This window comes from Loxodonta africana, chromosome 4 (genome assembly GCF_030014295.1).
Source record: "Loxodonta africana isolate mLoxAfr1 chromosome 4, mLoxAfr1.hap2, whole genome shotgun sequence".
Taxonomy (NCBI): domain Eukaryota; kingdom Metazoa; phylum Chordata; class Mammalia; order Proboscidea; family Elephantidae; genus Loxodonta; species Loxodonta africana.
The window spans coordinates 16,504,092-16,524,167 of NC_087345.1; the positions used below are offsets into that span (position 1 = coordinate 16,504,092).

General features: G+C 49.8%; 1 protein-coding gene across 4 annotated transcripts in view; it reads left to right on the top strand.

Moving 5' to 3' along the window:
- LOC100670281 (cytokine receptor common subunit beta) overlaps positions 1–20,076 on the top strand; it is a 43,610-nt gene that overhangs the window by 9,585 nt on the left and 13,949 nt on the right. For all 4 annotated transcript variants that reach the window (XM_064283610.1, XM_064283609.1, XM_064283608.1 and 1 more), the window contains 9 exons: positions 8,111–8,268; positions 8,349–8,517; positions 9,072–9,207; positions 9,357–9,514; positions 11,921–12,048; positions 12,977–13,139; positions 14,892–14,982; positions 15,206–15,263; positions 16,088–16,191. In XM_064283610.1, the coding sequence (XP_064139680.1) occupies positions 8,111–8,268; positions 8,349–8,517; positions 9,072–9,207; positions 9,357–9,514; positions 11,921–12,048; positions 12,977–13,139; positions 14,892–14,982; positions 15,206–15,263; positions 16,088–16,191 (1,165 nt within the window). The remainder of the gene's footprint in view (positions 1–8,110; positions 8,269–8,348; positions 8,518–9,071; positions 9,208–9,356; positions 9,515–11,920; positions 12,049–12,976; positions 13,140–14,891; positions 14,983–15,205; positions 15,264–16,087; positions 16,192–20,076) is intronic.

Consider the following 20,076-nt stretch of genomic DNA (forward strand, 5'->3'; position numbering starts at 1 on the left):
CACATGAAATGATGACTGGTCTTGAGTGGGTGTAGATGAGCATTTTTATAGAAGTAGTTAGGTTACAGAGCCCTAGTGGTGTAGTGGTTAAGAGCTCGACTGCTAACCAAAAGTCGGCAGTTGGAATTCACCAGCTGCTCTTTGGAAACTCTGTGGGGCAGTTCTACTCTGTCCTACAGGGTCACTATGAGTTGGAATCGACTCAATGGCGACGGCTTTGGTTTTTTGGTTTAGTTAGGTTATATTTGACTGTATATTAGAAAGAAATATAACCAGCATTTCAAATTCATGGATTCAGGGAAATTATTGCTTAGAATGAAAAGCAGTCTGGTTTTGTTTAAATGGCTATGATTATAAAAGTTTATGTTGGTGTGGCAAAAACCATGCAGGTGGCTGGCTTTTACTAGACACTGCCAACTCTTATTTAATTCTCAAACAATGCCAAGTTATGTGCAATTATGACTGCCATTTTACTGATGATGAAATTGAGACAGAGAGGAAAGTGACTTTCCCAAGGTCACTCAGGTGTTTGAGAAAGAGATGAGGCTGGAACCCAGGATCGTCTGACTTTAGCACCTTTGATGCAAACACTGGGCCACCTGTTGTCCCTTGTAAGCGTCTGACAGGGAGCAGGCTCAGGCCTTTGCTTCCTACCTCTTTTCACCTAAAGCTGTTGTCTTGAAGACTGGAATCAGAATTAGGCTGTCCCAAATGGATTTCAAACAACGCTTCAAAGCATATGTTTGATGGATGTGAATGGAGATCAGAGTGGAGAGGCCGCAAACAGGGACACAGTAGATACAGTCAGCTGTGATAATTTACCTGAGGCAGGTGTGCGTCCTGTGGAAGGGCAGAAGGCAAGGAGCCCCTAAGTGATCAAGACAGGCTTCCTTCACTTTCCACTCCACTTCTATACTAAAAAGAGTCCTGATGGCGCAATGATTAAGCACTCAGCTGCTTCGAAAAGTCAGCATTTCAAACCTACCAGAGGGCCCGTGGGAGAAAAGACCTGGCTCTCTTCCCCCATACAGATTTACAGCCTAGGAAACCTTATAGGGGAGTTTTACCCTGTCTCTCATAGGGTCGCTGTGCGTCAGAATTGACTTGACCGCACACAGCAACAACAACCCACCTTAAAATCATCTGGGTTTTAGTTCCTTATTGTTATTGTGCATTTTATTTTTACTTTATGCAGTAACAATTCTTTTTTGCTTGACTATGGGTGTTTTTATGGGTGTTACTGGTTTCTTTGTTCGTCACTGATTCCAACATTGTACTTTTCTTTCTTAGATTTTTTTTTTATCTGAAGTGCATCCTACAGTAATTTTTTTCAGAAAAGATCTGAAAACTTTTCCTTGTCCTTATATAATCAAAATGTGTAGCTTTGCTTTCTTTCTCTTGATCTTTAAGGAACATATGACTTTTTATGATTCTAGGTTTAAGCATATTTTCCCTTAGTATTTTGAAGATCGCTATCTATTAGAGTTCAAGGTCACTCGTGAGAAATCTCGTGTCAACTTGACCCTTGTTCCATTGAAGGTAACCTGTTTTGCTGTTGCCATGATTTGTTTCCTTCTGTAAGCTTCTAGGAGTTCCTAGACTGAAATTTCACCAACTTTTATGTGACTGAGTATGGCACTTTAAAACGTGAATCTTGCTTTTCAGTTTTTAGACTGTTATCTCCTCTTAAGCCCCGTGAAGTTTCCTTCTGTTATTTCCAAGTGTATCTGTTGGGTTGGGCAGGGAAAATCCCCAAACAACAGTGGCTTAAACAACAGAAGCTTATTTCTCCCTCACATAAAATGTCCAGAAGTAGGCAATCTCAGGCTGGTGTAGTTGCTCCAGTGACATGAGGGATCCAGGCTCCTGTCATTCTGTTTCACCATTTTTGCATATGGCTTCCATCCTGGAAGTAACCTTATGATCCAAGAAGGCTGCTGGCACTCCAGCCATCATGTCCAAGTTACAGGCAGGAAGAAGGAGGAAGGGCAGAAGGAACCTCTCCCATCTGAGTCAGCCCTCTTTAAGCAGCCTTTTTGGAAGGTGCATCTAATACTTCCACTCACATCTCCTTAGACAACATTTAGTCATATGGTCCTACACCTAGAAGCAAGACAGTCTAGGAAATACAGTCTTTTCTATTTAGAAGCCAAAAGCTGGGCTTCTGTTACCAAGAAGGAAGAGGACAGGTAGGTAGCTACACTCTGCTATACCTGCTCTTGATTCTCTCTGCCCTCTGCTTCTGGCTGTGGGAACACTGGGATCTCAACACTAGGTCTCAACTTTTCAACTTTCCCTCTTTTTGCCCATTTACTCTCAATTCTAGGGGAATCCCTTATCTTCAACGTCTACCTCTATGACATGATCATTTGTAGTGTTCCATTCATTATTGGGATTTTAAACAAAATTATGGGTCTCATAGTTCAAATTCCATCAACTATGGTTATGCGTTTTTTTTTGGGGGGGGGAGTGTTGTTTTATTTCGTTTAGCAGTCTATTATTTTAAAAAGCTATGATTTCTCCAGTCTCCCTGCGAATGCTAATTTAGTTGTGTTAAAGTTTTCTGTTGTTTCTTCTGTGTGTGTGCATGCCTACAGGAGAGTCTGTTGAGCCAGTGTATGTCAGAACAGACAGGTATGATGCTGATGCTTGGGAAATATACCTTCTGTTGGTGTAGCGGTTGAGGGCACAGACTCTGGAGCCAACCTGCTGTGAGTTTCAATCCCCATCTGTCCCTTATTAGCTGTGTGATCCTGGACAAGTTACTTAATGTCCCTATACCTGTTTTCTCATCTTAAAATGGGGATTCCAATAGTAACCTACACATATATTTGTGTAAATACCTGTAAAGCCCTCTGACAAGAGCCTGACTCATGGTGAGCATTCAACAAATGTCAGTTACCAACATGAATTTTGTGTGTGTATGTGAACTTCCTGCTTGTGTTATCTGATGACTTTTGAATTTGTGTTAACCTTTTAGAGTGTAAAGATATTAAACCCTTCTCTATAATTTGGGGGCAAAAAAAAAATTTTTTTTTTTTTTTGCACTTTACCTTTTGTTTCATGGTTTGGTTATTTTTTATAAAATAGAGAGATTTTTGTCTTTATATAGTTATATCTGTCAGGCTTTGTCTCCCTTATTTCTTCTAGTGTTTTTAAGTTTAAATAGTTGGCTTGCAAGTTTAATATGTTTTAACGTTATGTTAAAAGTATTAATGAACTTGATGTTTACTTGAGGAACGATGTGAGATGAATTGGGAGGGCTATGAGGTGCTGGGAGGGGACAGACTTGATCTGCTCTGCTCTCAGGTTCCCACATTTGAACATCTGGGACATTTCACTTCCTCTATCAGTTTCTCCATCTGTGAAATAAGTGGACTAAAATCTTTTCAGTTGGATGAGTAGGTTCTTAGTTGATTCCCAGTTTGTTGAATTGGTATTAGTTTCCTGGGGCTCTGTGCTGAGAAGGATTTCAGAGGCTAAGAGTGCAATGATTGATTACTGATGCCTGTTGTGGGTGTGGGTTGGGAGAGGGTGGATTGTGTACTGTGCACTTGCCATTCTGGGTTTCTGGATTTCTGAGGGGCTCCAGCTCCTACATTCCATAGCCTAAGGCCAGCATAGAATATTTACATCTTATATGTGCTCATACTGAATTTTGGGGGGTCTGAAAGTCATCCCTCAGCAATCAGACATGGAAGCTTCAGGAAGGCATGAACCGTATCATTCCATGAATGCATCTTCTTGCCTAACCCAGTAGATTGCAGGAGATACACACTTGCTTTGGATTAATAGAATGATTTCATGAGAAGTCCCTAAAGGTTACTTGCATATATTCATTCATTCACCATTGCCCCCAAAATACCCTGAGCCACTACATTGCAGGCCACAGGGACAGAGACGGGCATATAATACCCAGCCTTCCACGAACTCATCATCTACTTGCAGAGGCAGACATGGAGACACATAAATCCATCATGATGTGATAGGACCCTGGTGGAAGGATTTAAAATGGGCTATAGCGGGACACCACCACTTGTCTGTCCGTTCGTCGTACTGTGGTGGCTTGCATGTTGCTGTGATGTTGGAAGCTGTGCCACTGGTATTTCAAATATCAGCAGAGTGACCATTAGTGGACAGGTTTCAGTGGAGCTTCCAGACTAAGACAGACCAGAAAGAAGGATGTGGCATTATTCTTCTAAATAACTAGTCAGCGAAAACCTTATGAATAGCAGCGAAACATTGTCTGATATAGTGCTGGAAGATGAGCCCCTCAGGTTGGAAGGTGCTCAAAATACCACTAAGGAAGAGCTGCCTCCTCAAAGTAGAGCTGACCTTAATGACATGGATGGAGTAAAGCTTTCGGGACCTTCATCTGCTGTTGTGGTACAACTCAAAATGAGAAGAAACAGCTGCAAACATCCATTAATAATCAGAACATGGAATGTATGAAGTATAAATCTAGGAAAATTGGAAGTCATCAAAAATGAAATAGGATGTGTAAAGATAGATATCATAGGTATTAGTGAACTGGTACTGGCCATTTTGAATTGGAATATCATATAGTCTACTATGCTGAGAATAAAAAATTGAAGAGGAATGGTGTCCCATTCATCATCAAAAAGAACATTTCAAGATCTATGCTGAAGTACAATGCTGTGAAAACCAAAACCGTTTGCAGTCGAGTTGATTCCAACTCATAGCGAGCTATCGGACAGAGTAGAACTGCCCCATACAGCTTCCAAGGAGTGGCTGGTGGATTCAAACTGCCAGGCTTTTGGTTAGCAGCCTTAGCTCTTAACCACTACACCACTGGGGTTTCCACAATGCTGTCAGAGATAGGACAATATCCATACATCTACAAGGAATACCGGTTAATATGAGTATTATTCAAATTTATACACTAACTACTAATGGCAAATATAAGAAAATTAAAGATTTTTACCAATTTCTGCAGTCTGAAATTGACCACACATGCAATCAAGATGCAACAACCTGGTGACTGGAATGTGAAAGTTGGAAACAAAGAAGGGTTAGTAGTTGGAAAATATGACCTTGATGATAGAAACGATGCTGGAGGTTGCATGATAGAATTTTACAAGACTAATGACTTATTCATTGCAAATACCTTTTTCCCCAACCACATAAACGGCAAATATACACATGGACCTCACTGGATGGAATACACAGGAATCAAACCAACAACATCTGTGGGAAGAGACAATGAAGAAGTTTAGTATCATCTGTCAGAACAAGGCTAGGGGCCAACTGCAGAACAGAGCTCATAAGAAGTTCATTTTGAAGCTGAAGAAAATTTAAACAAGTCCATGATAGCCAAAATACAACTTTGAGGATATCCCACCTGAATTTAGAAAGCATCCCAAGAATAGATTGACCCACTGAACACTAATGGCTGAAGACCAGATGAGTTGTGGGGTGACATCAAGGACATCACATATGAAGAAAGCAAAAGGTCATTAAAAAGACAGGAAAGAAAGAAAAGACCAAAATGGATGTTGGAAGAGACTCTGAAACTTCCTCTTGAATGTAGAGCAGCTAAAGTGAATGGAAGAAATGATGAAGTAAAAGAGCTGAACAGATTCCAAAAGGCAGCTTGAGAAGACGAAGAAAAGTATTATAATGAAATGTGCAAAGACCTGGAGTTAGAAAACCAAAAGGGAAGAACATGCTCATCATTTCTCAAGCTGAAAGAACTGAAGAAAAAATTCAAGCCTTGAGTTGCAATATTGAAGGATTCTGGTGCCAAAATATTGAATGACACAGGAAGCATCAAAAGAAGATGGAAAGAATACAGAGAGTCACTGTACAAAAAGATTCAACCATTTCAGGAGGTAGCATATGATCAAGAACTGATGGTACCGAAGGAAGAAGTCTAAGCTGCCCTGAAGGCATTGTAGAAAAACAAGTCTCCAGGTGTTAGCGGAATACCAATTGAGATGTTTCAACAAATGGATGTGGCAACTGGAGGCACTCACTAGTGTATGCCAAGAAATTTAGAAGACAGCTACCTGGCCAACAAACTGGAAGAGATGTATATTTGTGTCCAAAGAAAAGTGATCCAAGAGAATGTGAAAATTATTGAACAATATCGTTAACATCACACGAAGTAAAATTTTGCTGAAGATCATTCAAAAAAGGATGCAGCAGTACGTCAACAAGGAGCTGCCAGAAATTCTAGACAGATTCAGAAGGGGACATGGAATGAGGGGTATCACTGCTGATGTCAGGTGGACCTTGGCTGAAAGCAGAGAGTACCAGAAAAATATTTACCTATGTTTTGTTGACTATGCAAAGACATTTGACTGTGTGGAATATAACAAGTTACGGATAACATTGCGAAGAATAGGAATTCCAGAACTCTTAATTATGCTTCTGCAAAATCTGTGCATAGACCAAGAGGCAGTAGTTCGAACAGAACAAGAGGATACTGTGGGGTTTGAAATCAGGTAAAGTATACTTCAGGATTGTGTCTCTTCACCATGCTTATTCAACCTGTATGCTGAGCAAATAATCCGAGAAGCCAGACTATATGAAGAAGAACGGGGCATCAGGATTGGAGGGAGACTCATTAACAACCTGTGATATGCAGATGATACAACCTTGCTTGCTGGAAGTGGAGAGGACCTGAAGCACTCACTGATGAAGATCAAAGTCCACAGCCTTCAGTATGGATCACACCTCAACATAAAGAAAACAAAAATCCTCACAACTGGACCAATGAGCAACATCATAATAAATGGAGAAAAGTTTGAAGTTGTGAAGGATTTCATTTTACTTGGATCTACAATCAACAGCCATGGAAGCAGCAGTCAAGTAATCAGATGACATACTGATTTGGGCAAATCTGCTGCAAAAGACTTCTTCCAAGTGTTGAAAAGCAAAGATGCCACTTTGAGGACTAAGTTGTGGCTGACCCAAGCCATGGTATTTTCAATCACCACATATGCATGTGAAAGCTGAACAACGAATAAGGAAGATCAAAAAAGAATTGATGCCTTTGAATTATGGTGTTGGTAAAGAATATTGAATATACCTTTGGCTGCCAGAAAAATGAACAAGTCTGTCTTGGAAGAAGTATAGCCAGGATGCTCCTTAGAAGCCAGGATGGCGAGATTTTGTTTCATGTGCTTTGGACATGCTCTCAGGAGGGACCAGTCCCTGGAGAAGGACATCATACTTGGGAAAGTACAAGGTGAGCAAAAAATAGGAAGCTCCTCAAAGAGATGGACTGACACGGTGGCTGCAGCTATGGGCTCCAACGGAGCAATGATCATGAGGACAGCACAGGAGCAGGTAGTGTTTCGTTCTGTTGTGCATAGAGTCACTCTGAGTCAGAACTGGCTTGACGGCATCTAACAACAACAGCAATAGTGGGACAAAGGAGCCCTGGCTGCCCAGTGGTTAAGTGCTTGGCTGCTAAATGAAAGTTCTTCAGTTTGAACCCACCAGGTGCTCCATGGGAGAAAAATATGGCAGTCTGCTTCTGTAAAGATTATACCCTTGGAAACCCTATGAGGTAGTTCTACTCTATCTTACAGGGTTGCTATCAGTTGGAATCCACTCAAATGGGTTTGGTTTGGTTTTATGGTGGGACAAAAAGAGAAGTATGAGATTCTACCCCAGGGGACGGAGGCACTCAAGAAGGGTCTTAGAGAAGGAGACACTTATCCAGGGCACTGTGAGCTACCCTGGAGAGTGAGCAGGTGGGGAGGGAGATGCAGAGTGGACACAGGAGAGGGAGTAACATGCGCCACAGCGCCCTCTGCTGGGAAGGAGGCCATAGAGATCAGAATGCGGTGAGTGGGGAAGACCCAGAACAGATGGAGGCTTGTTTTAGCTTGTCAGCACCTCTAACTCAGCTTACATTACATTTGCAGAGTGTCTGCACAGCTTCATTCATGTTCGCACTGGATTCCACAAGTTCACAGGTGACAGACCATGGAGGTGAAGTGTCTGCCAGGGCCACTCAGCTGGTAGGGACAGTGCTGGGCCTGCAGCCCTGGTCTGTGCACACAAAAGGCCATGAAGGCTGTTAGCCGCCCTACAGTCGTCCCCACCCTGACTCATCCTTCTCTTTCTCCCCCTCCAGTCCAGCCCCCTGAGCCCGAGGATTTGCAGGTCAGCCATGCTGGGGACGGCTTCCTGCTGACCTGGAGGGCGCACCTTGGAGGCCTCCAGAGCCGCTGGCTGTCTGAGAGGCACCTGGAGTCTGAGCTGGTCTACCGGCGGCTTCAGGACTCCTGGGAGGTACGGAGCCCTGGCCAGCTACCCCTGAGCCCACAGGGACCTGGCCCAGCTCTCCTCCTCCAGCTCCTCTATCCCCACAGGAAGCCTCCACCCTCTACTCCAGCTCCTCCCAGGCCATCCTGGGGCTGGAGCACCTCATGCCCAGTAGCACTTACGTGGCCCGTGTGCGGACCTGGCTTGCCCCAAGCACAGGGCTCTCGGGGCAGCCCAGCAAGTGGAGCCCAGAGGTCCGCTGGGACTCCCAGCCAGGTAACTGGCAGAGTTCGGGTTGGCCTGTCTGTGGGAGGGTGGGTCATCATGAGATCCTGCAGCAGGAGGGCTCTCAGAGTCCATTCTTGTGTCATTCCAGGAATGTGACATGTCACGGTTGTACAACAGCTTCCCTAGGCCAGCCCCATCTCTGCTGAACTTGGCAGAGGCAAGGCTGTGTCTTAGGGGCCCGTCTTCAGAGAGTGCCCTGACTAGTACTCTTTACAACACAGTAATGACCAGATTCATAGCAGCTACGTTTTAATGAGGCTGCTGTGTGCGGGACACGCCAACACTATTGTGCTTAGTCCCCAAAGCACTGGCACTTAGATACTCTTCCCACTTCACACAGGAGAGGATGAAGGTTCAAAGAATCCACTCTGCCCCCTGTGGTCACACAGCTGACAGGTGTCAGCTGAGCTTTTCACCCTGGTCTCTGAGCCCCAAAACTCACGATCTCTCTATGATGCCTTCATGAGGGCCCTCACTGAGAGCCACAGAATGAATGAACGAGGGATGAATGAGGGAATGAATGAGGGAATGTCTCCCTCCAGGGGATGAGGCCCAGCCCCAGAACCTCCAGTGCTTCTTCAACGGGGCTGACGTGCTCAGCTGCTCCTGGGATGTGAGGTCCGTGGTGGCCAGCTCGGTCCCCTTCACCCTCTTCTACAAGCCCAGCCCCGACACGGAGTGAGTGCCCCTCCCCTCTTCCAGGCCTTGCCCTTAGCAGTCTCCTCCTCTCCCTGAGGGCCCCAGCAGAGATCCCAGCTCATCCTAGAGTCCCCTTCACCCTCTCAGGGTCCTCTTCCTCGTGCCCTCACCTCAGCCGTGCTTCTCAGGGAGAAGGAATGCTCTCCAGTGCTGAAAGAGAAGCTCAGCAGCCCCTACACCCGGCACCGGTGCCAGATTCCTGTGCTGGACTCCGAGACCCATGACCAGTACACAGTCTCTGTGAAGCCAAAGAAGGAGGAGAAATTGATAAAGAGCTCAGAGCACAGTGAGTTTACCCACAGCCTTCTGCGTGGGTGGTTCTGGGACACTGTGTAACCAGAGTAAGTGCAGGGCTCCTCACAGCTCTGTCTTCACGGCTGTCACTGCCAAAAAACGCAGTGTAGCAACCAAACATGAACAAAAGTAATTCTAATCTCTGCTTGAATTTCTCAAAAACATATTACCACCTGGTGATTCCCCACCAGAACAATTCTTAAAATAAGTTTCCTCACATTCTTTTTTCTCTGTGTCTTCCTCTCAATGTGCAGTTTCTAGAACCTCTGATCTCCATTACTGGGTTGGTCCCAGTTACCTTCCCAACATCTCTGTTGGGAAGTGCCATGGGAAGTATACTTAGCATGCTTCAAAATGTCTGCTCACTTATGTCTCCTTGACCCACTTTCCAGCAGCTTCTCCATCTCCCTAAATGGCAAGTCCGTTCTTTAGTTAGGAGTCTCTGGATAGCAAAAATGGTTAAGTGCTTGGCTCCCAAGCAAACATTTGGTGGTTCGAGTCCATCTAGAAGTGCTTTGGAAGAAAGACGTGGTGATCGGCTTTTGAAAGGTGACCCTATGGAGCACAGTTCTACTCTGACACACACGGGGTTGCTAAGAATCAGAATTGACTTGAAGACAACTGGTTTGGTCTGGTTTTTTGGTTCTTCAATTGCTCAGGCTAGAAACCTTGGTGTCATCTTTTCATATCTTTCTCTCAAATGCCACATCCAATTTACCAGCAAATTCTGCCATCTCTATTGCTGAAATACACCTAGAATATGACTACTTTCTGCTTATGCCTTGGTTTAAGCCACCAACTCCTCCTGGATCCTTGCAACAGCTGGTCTCCCTACTTCTACCCTTGCTCTTCATTCAATTTATTCTCAGTGTCACAGCTCATGTGATTCTGGTCACACATCAGTAAATCATACCTCTCCTCTGCCCAAAACCTTCCAAGGGCCCTGTCCTGCACAGAATAAAGTCCCTACTATAGCCAACAAAGCACAGTGGCCTGGTGCTGCTCCTCCTTCAGTTCTGGAGGCCATAGAAACCAAACCCCTTGCTGCCAAGTAGATTGGGACTCACAGTGACCCATAGGGTTTCCAAGGAGCAGCAGGTGGATTTGAACTGCTGACCTTTTGGTTAGCAGCCCAACACTTAACCATTGTACCACCAGGACTCCTGTGAATGCCAGAAGTCCAAAATCAGCCAAGATGCTGGCGAGGCCATATTCTGTCCAGAGGCTCTAGGAAGAATCCGTTTCCTTGCCTTTCCCTACTTCTAGCAGCCTCCTGCATTCCTGGCTCATGGCCCCTTCCTCCATCTTTAAAGCCAGCAGTGAATCGTCTTCAAATCTCTCTCTGCTCCCATCGCGTCTCCTTCTCCTCTGCTTGTAGTCAGATCTCACTCTGCCTCCCTCTTATTAGGAAATCTGTGATTACATTTAGGGCCCACTCAAATAATCCAGGAGAATCTCACCTCAACATCCTTAATTTAGTCACATCTGCGAAGTCTCTTTTGTCGTGTGAGGTAACGTTCACAGGCTCCAGGGATTAGGTCTCGGGTATCTTTGCAGCTGTTATTCAGCTGGCCACAGCCTTTCTCTGGTCTGTTCATCATGTCAGCTCTGAATCCTGCTGCAAGGTCCGGCCTGTCCTAACAAGGGGACCAGCCTTTCAGAACCTGGATGGTGTGTCCCCAGTGGCATCTTCAGAGGCGCAGAGGAGGCGGACAGAGAGAGGCATTTACTCCAGGGTGCAAGTCCAAGGGGGTACCAAATGAGACGTGGAATGATGATCTAGCTGCCATAGATATGAAAGGCGCCTAACTGAGGCAGCTGGACAAGAAGAGGGGAGGAGTTTCTGCTGACGCCTCACTGCTATCCATTCTATTCATCTTGAAACTGGGGGAGGGGGAACAACTTAGAGATTGCCCCTGGGCACTTGTTACCCTCCCTATACCCCTGGGCACCTCCTGTCCTCCCTCTAGATGGGCAGTCTGTGCCAATCCTGTCCCACCCCTGGCAAACCACGGGAGAAGCAGCACAGATAAGCCAGGCTGGGATGGGGGGGTGCAGAAGGGGCATTTCCCAGGGCTGGAACTCTGCTCATTGCTCCTTCTCCAGACCGTGTACTGGCTGAGAGGTGCTATCAGAGTGAGGACTCTCACTCTGCCCATGTTTGTTTAGAGGAGAAGGCATACAGTTGGGTACTTCAGCCACCGTGAATAACCAGTCACATGGCTACCTCACTATTGACAGACAGCAGTCTAGCTCAGCACCTCCCAGAGAAGTGCTGCCCAGGCCCAGGTAGATGTCACCCCCTGAAGGGGGCACAGAGACCTGGGGCAGGACCTGGGTACATCTGGAATATTCCATTTGAAGCTGGATCACCCCCTGAAGGTGTCTCTCTCTCCAGTCCAGATGGGCTGCCCAACCCTCAATGTGACCAAGGATGGGGACAGCTACATCCTGCACTGGGAAGCAGACAAGGACTTAGCACCCAACTTCGAGGTCCAGTACAGGAAGGACACCGCCTTGTGGAAGGTGATAGGCTGGGGCAGAGGAGGGACATGGGCAGACTTGAGGGTGGGAGAATGAGACACACCTAGGAGAGCAGCTGCCTCCTACCCAACACCTGGCCCCAGCAGCCAAGCAGTCAGGTCACCACTGTGGTGTGATCATGATCCTGTACGGTCAGCAGGCCCCCGTCTACCTCTTGGTGAAGAAACTGAGGTTCAGAGAGGTGACGTGACTTAGTCAAAATCATCACAGCATTACAAGAGGGCCAGGCCATCAGGGCAGGGAGGGGCTGAGAGGCCACCAGGATAGAGGATTTTCAAAAGCTGTAAAGCCCTGGGGACCCTTCTCCAGGGAACTCTTCTCCAGAATCCCAACGTGCAGCGCTAAGAGCAGAGGGCTCCTGGTGGAGCAGGGGGGCCTGGCCCAGGGCTTAGCCTCTCCCCTGACCTGGGGCCACCCTCAGGGCCCATGTGTAAAACCTGGGGCTCCTTGGAGCCCAGACCAGAATCTATGGAATCAGCCGAGACCCAGGTAGAACACGGGGACACTGAGGACAGGAGGGGGGAGAGTCAGAGGTGGACTTAGGAGTGGGCCCTGGGCTCCTGAACACCTTTCTCATGGTCAGAGTCCACCACACTATGTTCCTGGAGGTCCACACTGCCCCCAACAGAGGATTGGGAAGGGCTGAGGATTTCAAAATGAGGGTTGGGCATGGTGGAACCTGGGGCTCTCTGGACCTCAGTGTTGTCATCTGTAATATGGGTGGGTCATATGTAGTGATGTTGCTCTGACAATCAGTGGGTCTGGGGCTGGGTCTCCTGCCAGGGTCAGGGTGGAGAACAACACTGCCACAGATTAGGGGACACAACCAGATTCCCCAAGAGCGAGGGGAAGCCCAGTGGTGTTGGAGTTGGAGGATCCGCTCCAACTCCTCTTTACTCTCCATCCACAGGAGGCCAAGACTGAGGCTTTACAAAACACATACAGCCTGTGGCTCTCGGGGCTGGAGCCCTCCACCAGGTACTGGGCTAGGGTGAGGGTCAAGCCCACCCCTGCCATCTACAATGGGATCTGGAGTGAGTGGAGTGAGGCGCGCTCCTGGGACACCGAGGGAGGTAGGTCTCCTGGCCTCCACTTGCCCTCTTGGGATAGCCCAGCTGCACAGAGGGTGTGTGTGTGTGTGCGTGTGTGTGTGCGTGTGTGTGTGTGTGTGGGTGTGTGTGTGGACATGGAGATCTGTTGCCCAGGCCCTTCTCGATCTGAACTCCATGCCCGGGCTCTGCTAACATTTACTAAAGGGAGTTAGGAAAATGGATCGTTTTGGATAAGTCCCTGAGTGGTGCAAATGGTTAACATTTGGGGCTGCTAACTGTAAGGTTGGAGGCTCAAGTCCACCCAGACGCATCTCAAAAGAAAGGTCCAAGGATCTGCTTCTGAAAAATCAGTCACTGAAAAACCAGTGGAGCACTGTCCTACTCTGACCCACATGGGGTTGTTGTGAGTCAGAATGGAATCCACAGCAGCCGGCGGTGGTAATTCTTCTTGGGTTGACACAGCCCCGTAGGCACCAGGCTTGGCATGGGAGGCTCAGACTGAATTCGGGCCCGTCTTGCCTCTTATACAGTTGCCCTTGTGCAGTGAACCACCTGCTCACCTGTATGTGGTGACCCTGCTTTATTTTCTTGACATAGCCTGACAATGCTTGGAAAGTGATACCTGTGTGCAACACAGACTCCACATGGTTTCTGAGCAGAGCCCAGGATAGCAGGTTCCTCTGTCTCACCTCCCTCAGCCTGGAACTTGGGACTCTACAAATGTGGCCCATGGTTTCACTAGACTTTGTAGCAGCCACGTTCCAGTGCTCACTCACCAAGAGTTCCCCGTTACCATAATAGGAAAGACATTGAGAGCTATGGACCGGGGCTTAGGCTTGGAATTTTTGGTCTGATTCCTTAGTCTTCATCTCCTGCCTGTATTTGCTGCTCTTGCTGGCCACTCACATTTCCCCAGAGTGACCACCAGGAGACACATAAATGATAAAGTCCTGTGGATGGTTTGTGCCGGAAGGGGCCTCAGCCACCTATGGAGAGGAAGAGCCCCAGGGAGAGGACCACACTCAGGCAGAAAGGAGAGCTGGACACCACGCCCAAAGGAGGAAAGAAGAGGGGAGTTCAGGAGGTGGCCCAGCCTATGTGGGGCTCAGGGCCTGCACAGCAGGAAGCCTCGAGGGGCTCCTGATGGGCCTTTCACATGCTGTTTCCTCTGCCAGCCTGTGTTTTCCTGCTTTGCCTTTCCAAAATGGAACCTTGGTGGCACAGTGGTTAAAGGGCTTAGCTTCTAACCAAAAAGTCAGCTGTCTGAACCCACTAGCTGCTCCGTAGGGGAAAGATGTGGCAGGCTGCTTCCATAAAGGTTATAGCCTTGGAAACCCTATGGGGCAGTTTTACCCTGTCCTATAGGGTTGTTATGAGTCAGAATTGACTCCATGGCAGTGGGTTTGGTTTGGTTTGGTTTTGGTCTCTCCAAATCCTCCCCACAACTTGAGGCCCTCTTACATGCCACCTCCTTCAGGAAGCTCCCCGAGTGCCGGGGTTGCAGCCACTGCCTCCCATTTCACCACTTCCTCCTGGAAAGGCTCTCACTCTCCCAGGCCTCCCAGCATGTAGAGCGTTGTGGGCTTCAGACCAGAACCCTCCACTTCTTAGCATGGGCCTGGCCCCCTCCCTGGGCTACTATGACAGTGAGCTTCTGCAGCCCTGGGCCTGCACAGGGCAGGGTCTGGGGGTGCCCCACCCCACCCCTTCCCTCCTGAGCCCCCAGCATTTCCCACTTGGATGTTAATGCCCTTTCCTCCTTGTGCCCGGAAGTACTGCCTGTGTGGGCCCTGGCATTCATCCTGGTCCTCGTCACTCTCGCCCTGCTCCTTGCCCTCTTCTTCTGCAGCATCCATGGTTACAGGTAGGGGTCTCCATGGGGAGGGTGGACAGGGTGGGGCTACCTAGGACCCCGAGGGCGCAGGGAGTCACACAGCAGGGCCCCTTCAGTCCCTGCTCTGCCACAGATCCCCTGTGAGGCCTTGAACACCCCCCCCCCCGGTTCTCAGTTTCCCCTCTGTACGTGAACATGGGAGCAGCTGGCCCTGAGGTCTCTGGTAGCTGCCACCTCCCTGGTGTCTTTCCAGGCTGAACCACGAGTGGAAGGAGAAAATCCCTAACCCCGGCAAGAGCCACCTGTTCCAGGTAGGGTCTGGCTGGGAGGATGCAGGGTGCAGGTGGAGGTTTCCTCTGCCCTGCCTCCAGCGTCTCGGTCCCCACCTCCTCCTTCCTGTGGGCTGTGAGTGGTGGGTGTGGGACAGGGGCTATGTGAGTTAGTTCTGGGACCTCAGCTCTGCCCTTCCCGGTTACTGAAGATGAACTAGCTGGGGCCCTGCCTGCCTGGGCTCCCTGTGCAACAGGACTCAGAGAACTGAGGCAGGGACCACCGGCAGGGTGGGCTCCAAGGAGGGTTCCTCCTCCTAGGGGTGGGTGGGGGTGGTGGGAGGCAACGTGGTGTCACCAGGATGGGACATCTGAGCTGGGTTCTGAAGGATCAGGTGGTACCAGGTGGAAAAGGTGGGAGGGTCGCTACAAGCAGACACGTAATAACCTCAAGGGGGACACACGATCCTTCTTGGATGCCCTGAGGGTAGTGGGTATTGAGACGGGGCCAGATTACGGTGGCCAGAATGACCAGGCAGGTGACACCAGCACATGGTCATGGAGACCTCTGGTTAGCGCCCGCAGGGCCACTTTGCACAAGGAGGGGTCTCGTGGCCAGTGTGAGGAGGGTCAGGTGAGATGAGCATGGGGGCAGGGACATCATCCTCTGGTGCTCTGGGGACCCAGGGAAGCCACGGCCTCTCCCTGGGCTGCACTTTGCTGGTTTCTGAAAGGCCAGGCCCACCCTGAGGAGGCTGAGACCCTTACTGTTCCCAAGGCTCACTGACATCCCCTGGTCACCTGCCCGTCCCACCTTCCCAAGGACCCCTCACACCCACAGAACGACATGTACTTTCTCTTCCCAGAATGGAGGTGCAGGACTCCGGGTCCCAGACAGCACGTTGGCCTTCACCAGCAGAAGCCTCTTACACAAGTGTCCGTGTGACAGCCTCATCCCAGAGCTGGAGGGGTGAGAGTCTGGGCCCCGGGGTGGCTCCTGTCTTCTGGGGAGTAATGGGGGAGGGGAGGACCTTGTCATGCACAACCGGGACTCTGATGAAGTGGCTCTGCCTTGGCTCATTGTGAAGTGACTAAAGCAGGAGGCGCTCCATTTAGACATCAGGAAGAACTTCCTGAGCCCTAAGTTAGTGGAATACCAGACAACAGACTTGACTAAGACAATGGACTAGAGCAGATGCTGTCTTCCCACCCTGCTGCCTGAGGAAGCTCCACACTGTGGAGGCCTCCAGGTCCAGTGGAGTGGGCAAGGGGCTGCATACCCTCAGGGCCTCAAGGGTCGGGGGAGCGACTGGGAAACCCCTTGGTGCAGGGGTTCTTTGGGTCTTTTCTGGAGCTTGGAAGTGACACTGACCTCCCTCAATGAGGACGGGAATACCGCAGTCCTTGGAGTAGTAATGATGACAAGTTTGCCACTGGCAAGGCCTCCCCTCCTGTCTCCATGGCCACTGTGGGGTAGACAAGACAGGCCAGATGTGACTGTCCCCATGGTGCAGGCAGGGAAAGGGAGGTTCAGAGAGGTGAAGCACCTCTGTGCTGGGGTGGGGTGCTGGGGTGGGGTGCTGGGGTGGGGTGCTGGGGTGAGGTGCTGGGGTAGGGTGCTGGGGGCTGGAAAGGGGGTTCTGTCTTTAGTGCAGGGGCTCTGGGTATGAGGGTCTTTCCTTTGAGAAGGAGGCCCCTTGGCAGAGTCCTACAGCCAGGATCCTGGGATCTTCTGCTTTCTGGCTGGGATGCGCCCTGACTCTGTCTCCTCAACCTTAAAGTAAGGACAAAACCATCAACCTCATGGTGACATGTGATGACCCAAGGAGTCAGGGTGGGTGGTGATCAGGTCACTCCAAGAAGGGCTGTACGCACATTACCGTCATCCCCAGACCCTCTGGGATCCCCTGACCCCTGTGCTGTCAGCCTGGGAGGCAGTGAGTATGTCTTACCCCTGGAGACCAGATGATGGAGGGCTGCTTGCCAGCCCTGGGCTAGAGATTCGTGCTTCATAAGGGCAGGGAGCAGGCAGGCATGCCATGAAGTCACATACAATGTCTCCCACCTCTAGCTTAAGCTTTATGCTCTCTGAGTCTGTTTCCTTGTTGTCCATAAATGGATCAGTTTATTACATTATTAATTTATCTTCAAGATGGAGACAATAATACCGAGCTTCTAGGATTGTTGGGAGAAGCCAGTGTGCCCTGTCTGTGATGATGATGCTAAAAATAACAACAGTTGTCATGTTAAGGACTTCCTGGGCTGGCCATGAGCTGAGCAGGTGTATGTAGGGTGTCTTGCTTCTTACTCAGAACAACTCTGTAGAGTCCATGGCTTTATGCTCTATTTCTGATTAGACGGTGAAGAAGGTGGAAGAGGAGGAAGAAGAGAGGAGATAGGAGAGTCCCTTCTTATTACTGCTGGGCCTTCATAAGCCTACTTGGTGGAGCAGGTCAAGGGAAGGGGGTTGGACTCCAGGCAAGGCCCTGGCCCCAGCCCTCCCTGCTACCAGACACGAGCATGGCCACACTCTCAAAGCCGTCTTTCCTTCGGTCAAGGTCAAGCTCTGGGGCAGACTCAAGGCCCAGCCCTGAGGCCGTGTTGAGGTCTGACTCATGTGGGCATGTTCAGTCCCTCTCCTTTCCAGGGATTAATTGCTCGTAGAAATAACATTCCTCCCCTAGAGGAAGTTCAGGGCTAAAGACTAGGTGTAGCTCTCGCAGTCCCCCTCCCCTTGACCTGGAGGACACTCACCTTTCTGTTCTGCTCCTGCAGTCTGCAGCCCCCAGTCAGGTGCCCATGGGTTCAGCTCTGTCCAGGTCTGCAGGCACCCAGGACAGAAGCTCGGAGGAGCCTTGCTCCTCTAGCTCTGGTGGCGGCTGGAGCACTGGGCTCTCCCGGTGTACCACAAACCTGCCACATGAGCGGCCTCAGACCAGAGGGGCACTTCCACTCTGGACCTCCCCCTGTGCCTGGAATAGGTGCCTGACTATCCCAGAGACCTTTTTTCACCTCCCAGTCCTGCCATTTCTTACTTTGCCTGGAAGGGGGAGAGTAACTTGGGCCTCTCTGCCCTACCTTACAGGCAGGTGGAGGCTCAGGTGAGACAAATGTGTGAAAGACTGTAGTTGTTACAAGAGGACGGCAAGGAAGGAAAGGAGGGCCATGTGCCGAGACCTGCTGCCTGCCAGGCCTGGGGGCGCAGAGGTGAAGGAGGGGCTGCCCTGGCCCTCCCGGGGCTCAAGGTGTACTGGGTAGGGAGAAATAACTGCCCTTTGAGTTCAGCTGCTAACCAAAAGGTCGGCAGTTCGAATCCACCAGCTGCTCCTCGGAAACCCTATGGGGCAGTTCTACTCTGTCCTATAGGGTTGCTATGCGTGGGAATCAACTCAATGGCAATGGGTTCAGCTCAAGGTGGGAGGGGGAGCAGGCACTGGGACTGGGGAAGGAGGCGCTGAGGGAAGGGAGGGGTTTTCTGCAGCCAGGGGAGGCCTTCTAGGGAGGTGCTCACAGTTCACCAGGAGAGGAGCCCGTGAGCAAGCCCAGGGGACTCAGTGGAGGACAGGGTTTGACTATGGATGGGTTTGGCTATGAGGAAGACATGATGTGAGGCCGAAAAGTGGGCCCTGGAGCTGGGCCAGGACATCTTCCCAGAGCCGCAGGAGCGCTACAGGGTGTGATGCTCAGAGCTGTGTCTGAGAAAGGGACAGGGCGCAGAGAGGGGTAGCCTGGGATGGCAGGGCATAGAGGCTGCTTCAGTTTTCAGGGTAGAGAAGACAGTGGCTGGTTTAGTGTCCGCTGGGGGGTGGACAGAAAAGGAGGGATTGCTGAGGCTTCAGAATGGCAGGCAGGACGTGGTCATTTATTTTACAAGGGGTGAGAGAGACGAAGGAGTTGAAGATGATGGAGCTTCCTGGTCTGGGTGCTGGGGAGTTGGGACAGATTACCCAATACCAAAGGTACGCGTGGGCTTACTTGTGCCTACTTGCTAAGCTGTAGTGCACAATTTCATCTGTTTTCACCACATCAAAGATGTAATGGAACCCATGTGAAATTGTGCACTACAGATTAGCAAGTAAACACAAATAGGCCTGTGTGTACCTTGCATACTGCTTAATACACACCTGCTGGGGAGGATGGAGGTCATTGCATGAGGACATAGGAGGCAGGTTTGGGGGGCTTGTGATGGGGCATGGTGGGGAAAGGGCAGAAAAGCATGAGTTTGGTTATAGGCACTCTGTTTCAAGCAGCTTCGGGGGACACTGTTGGAGACCTTCAACAGGAAGGTAACCTCCTTCCTTCCTTCACTCATTCATTCATTCAGCACACATTGACTACGTGCCCCTTCTAGGCAGGGCTCTGACCCATGGCTGTGAGGGAGGCAGAGACCACCAGCCCACCAGCCCTGCCTTGGGGAGCAGGAGAGCTCAATAGCAGGTGGAGGTCCTGGACCGAGGAAGACAGTGGACAACTCAGTCTAGCAGGAAGAACTGCTATGCAAGGAACAGCCTGAGATCCTATCACCCCTGGGCTGGTTGGGATGGGGGAGGTGGCTCAGGAAGGCCACTGGGACCCTGATATGCTGATTCCATGACAGACTGACTGAGCAAGAGACAGATGATCAGACGAGGTGCTGAGATGGCATTCCTCTGTCACCGACAGGGGGGCAGAGAGGGGCAAATAAGATGGAAGGAAGAACTTGAAGCAAATGCAGAGCCCTCGAGGACAGGGAAGATGGTGTGGGTGTCAGTTGTCTTCTCCCACGTGACCCAGCCTTCTCATGGCCCTGCCCCTTCCACCTTCTCCCCTTCCATGCCCATCGGAGGCCAATGGCCAATCTCTGCTCTCCTGACAG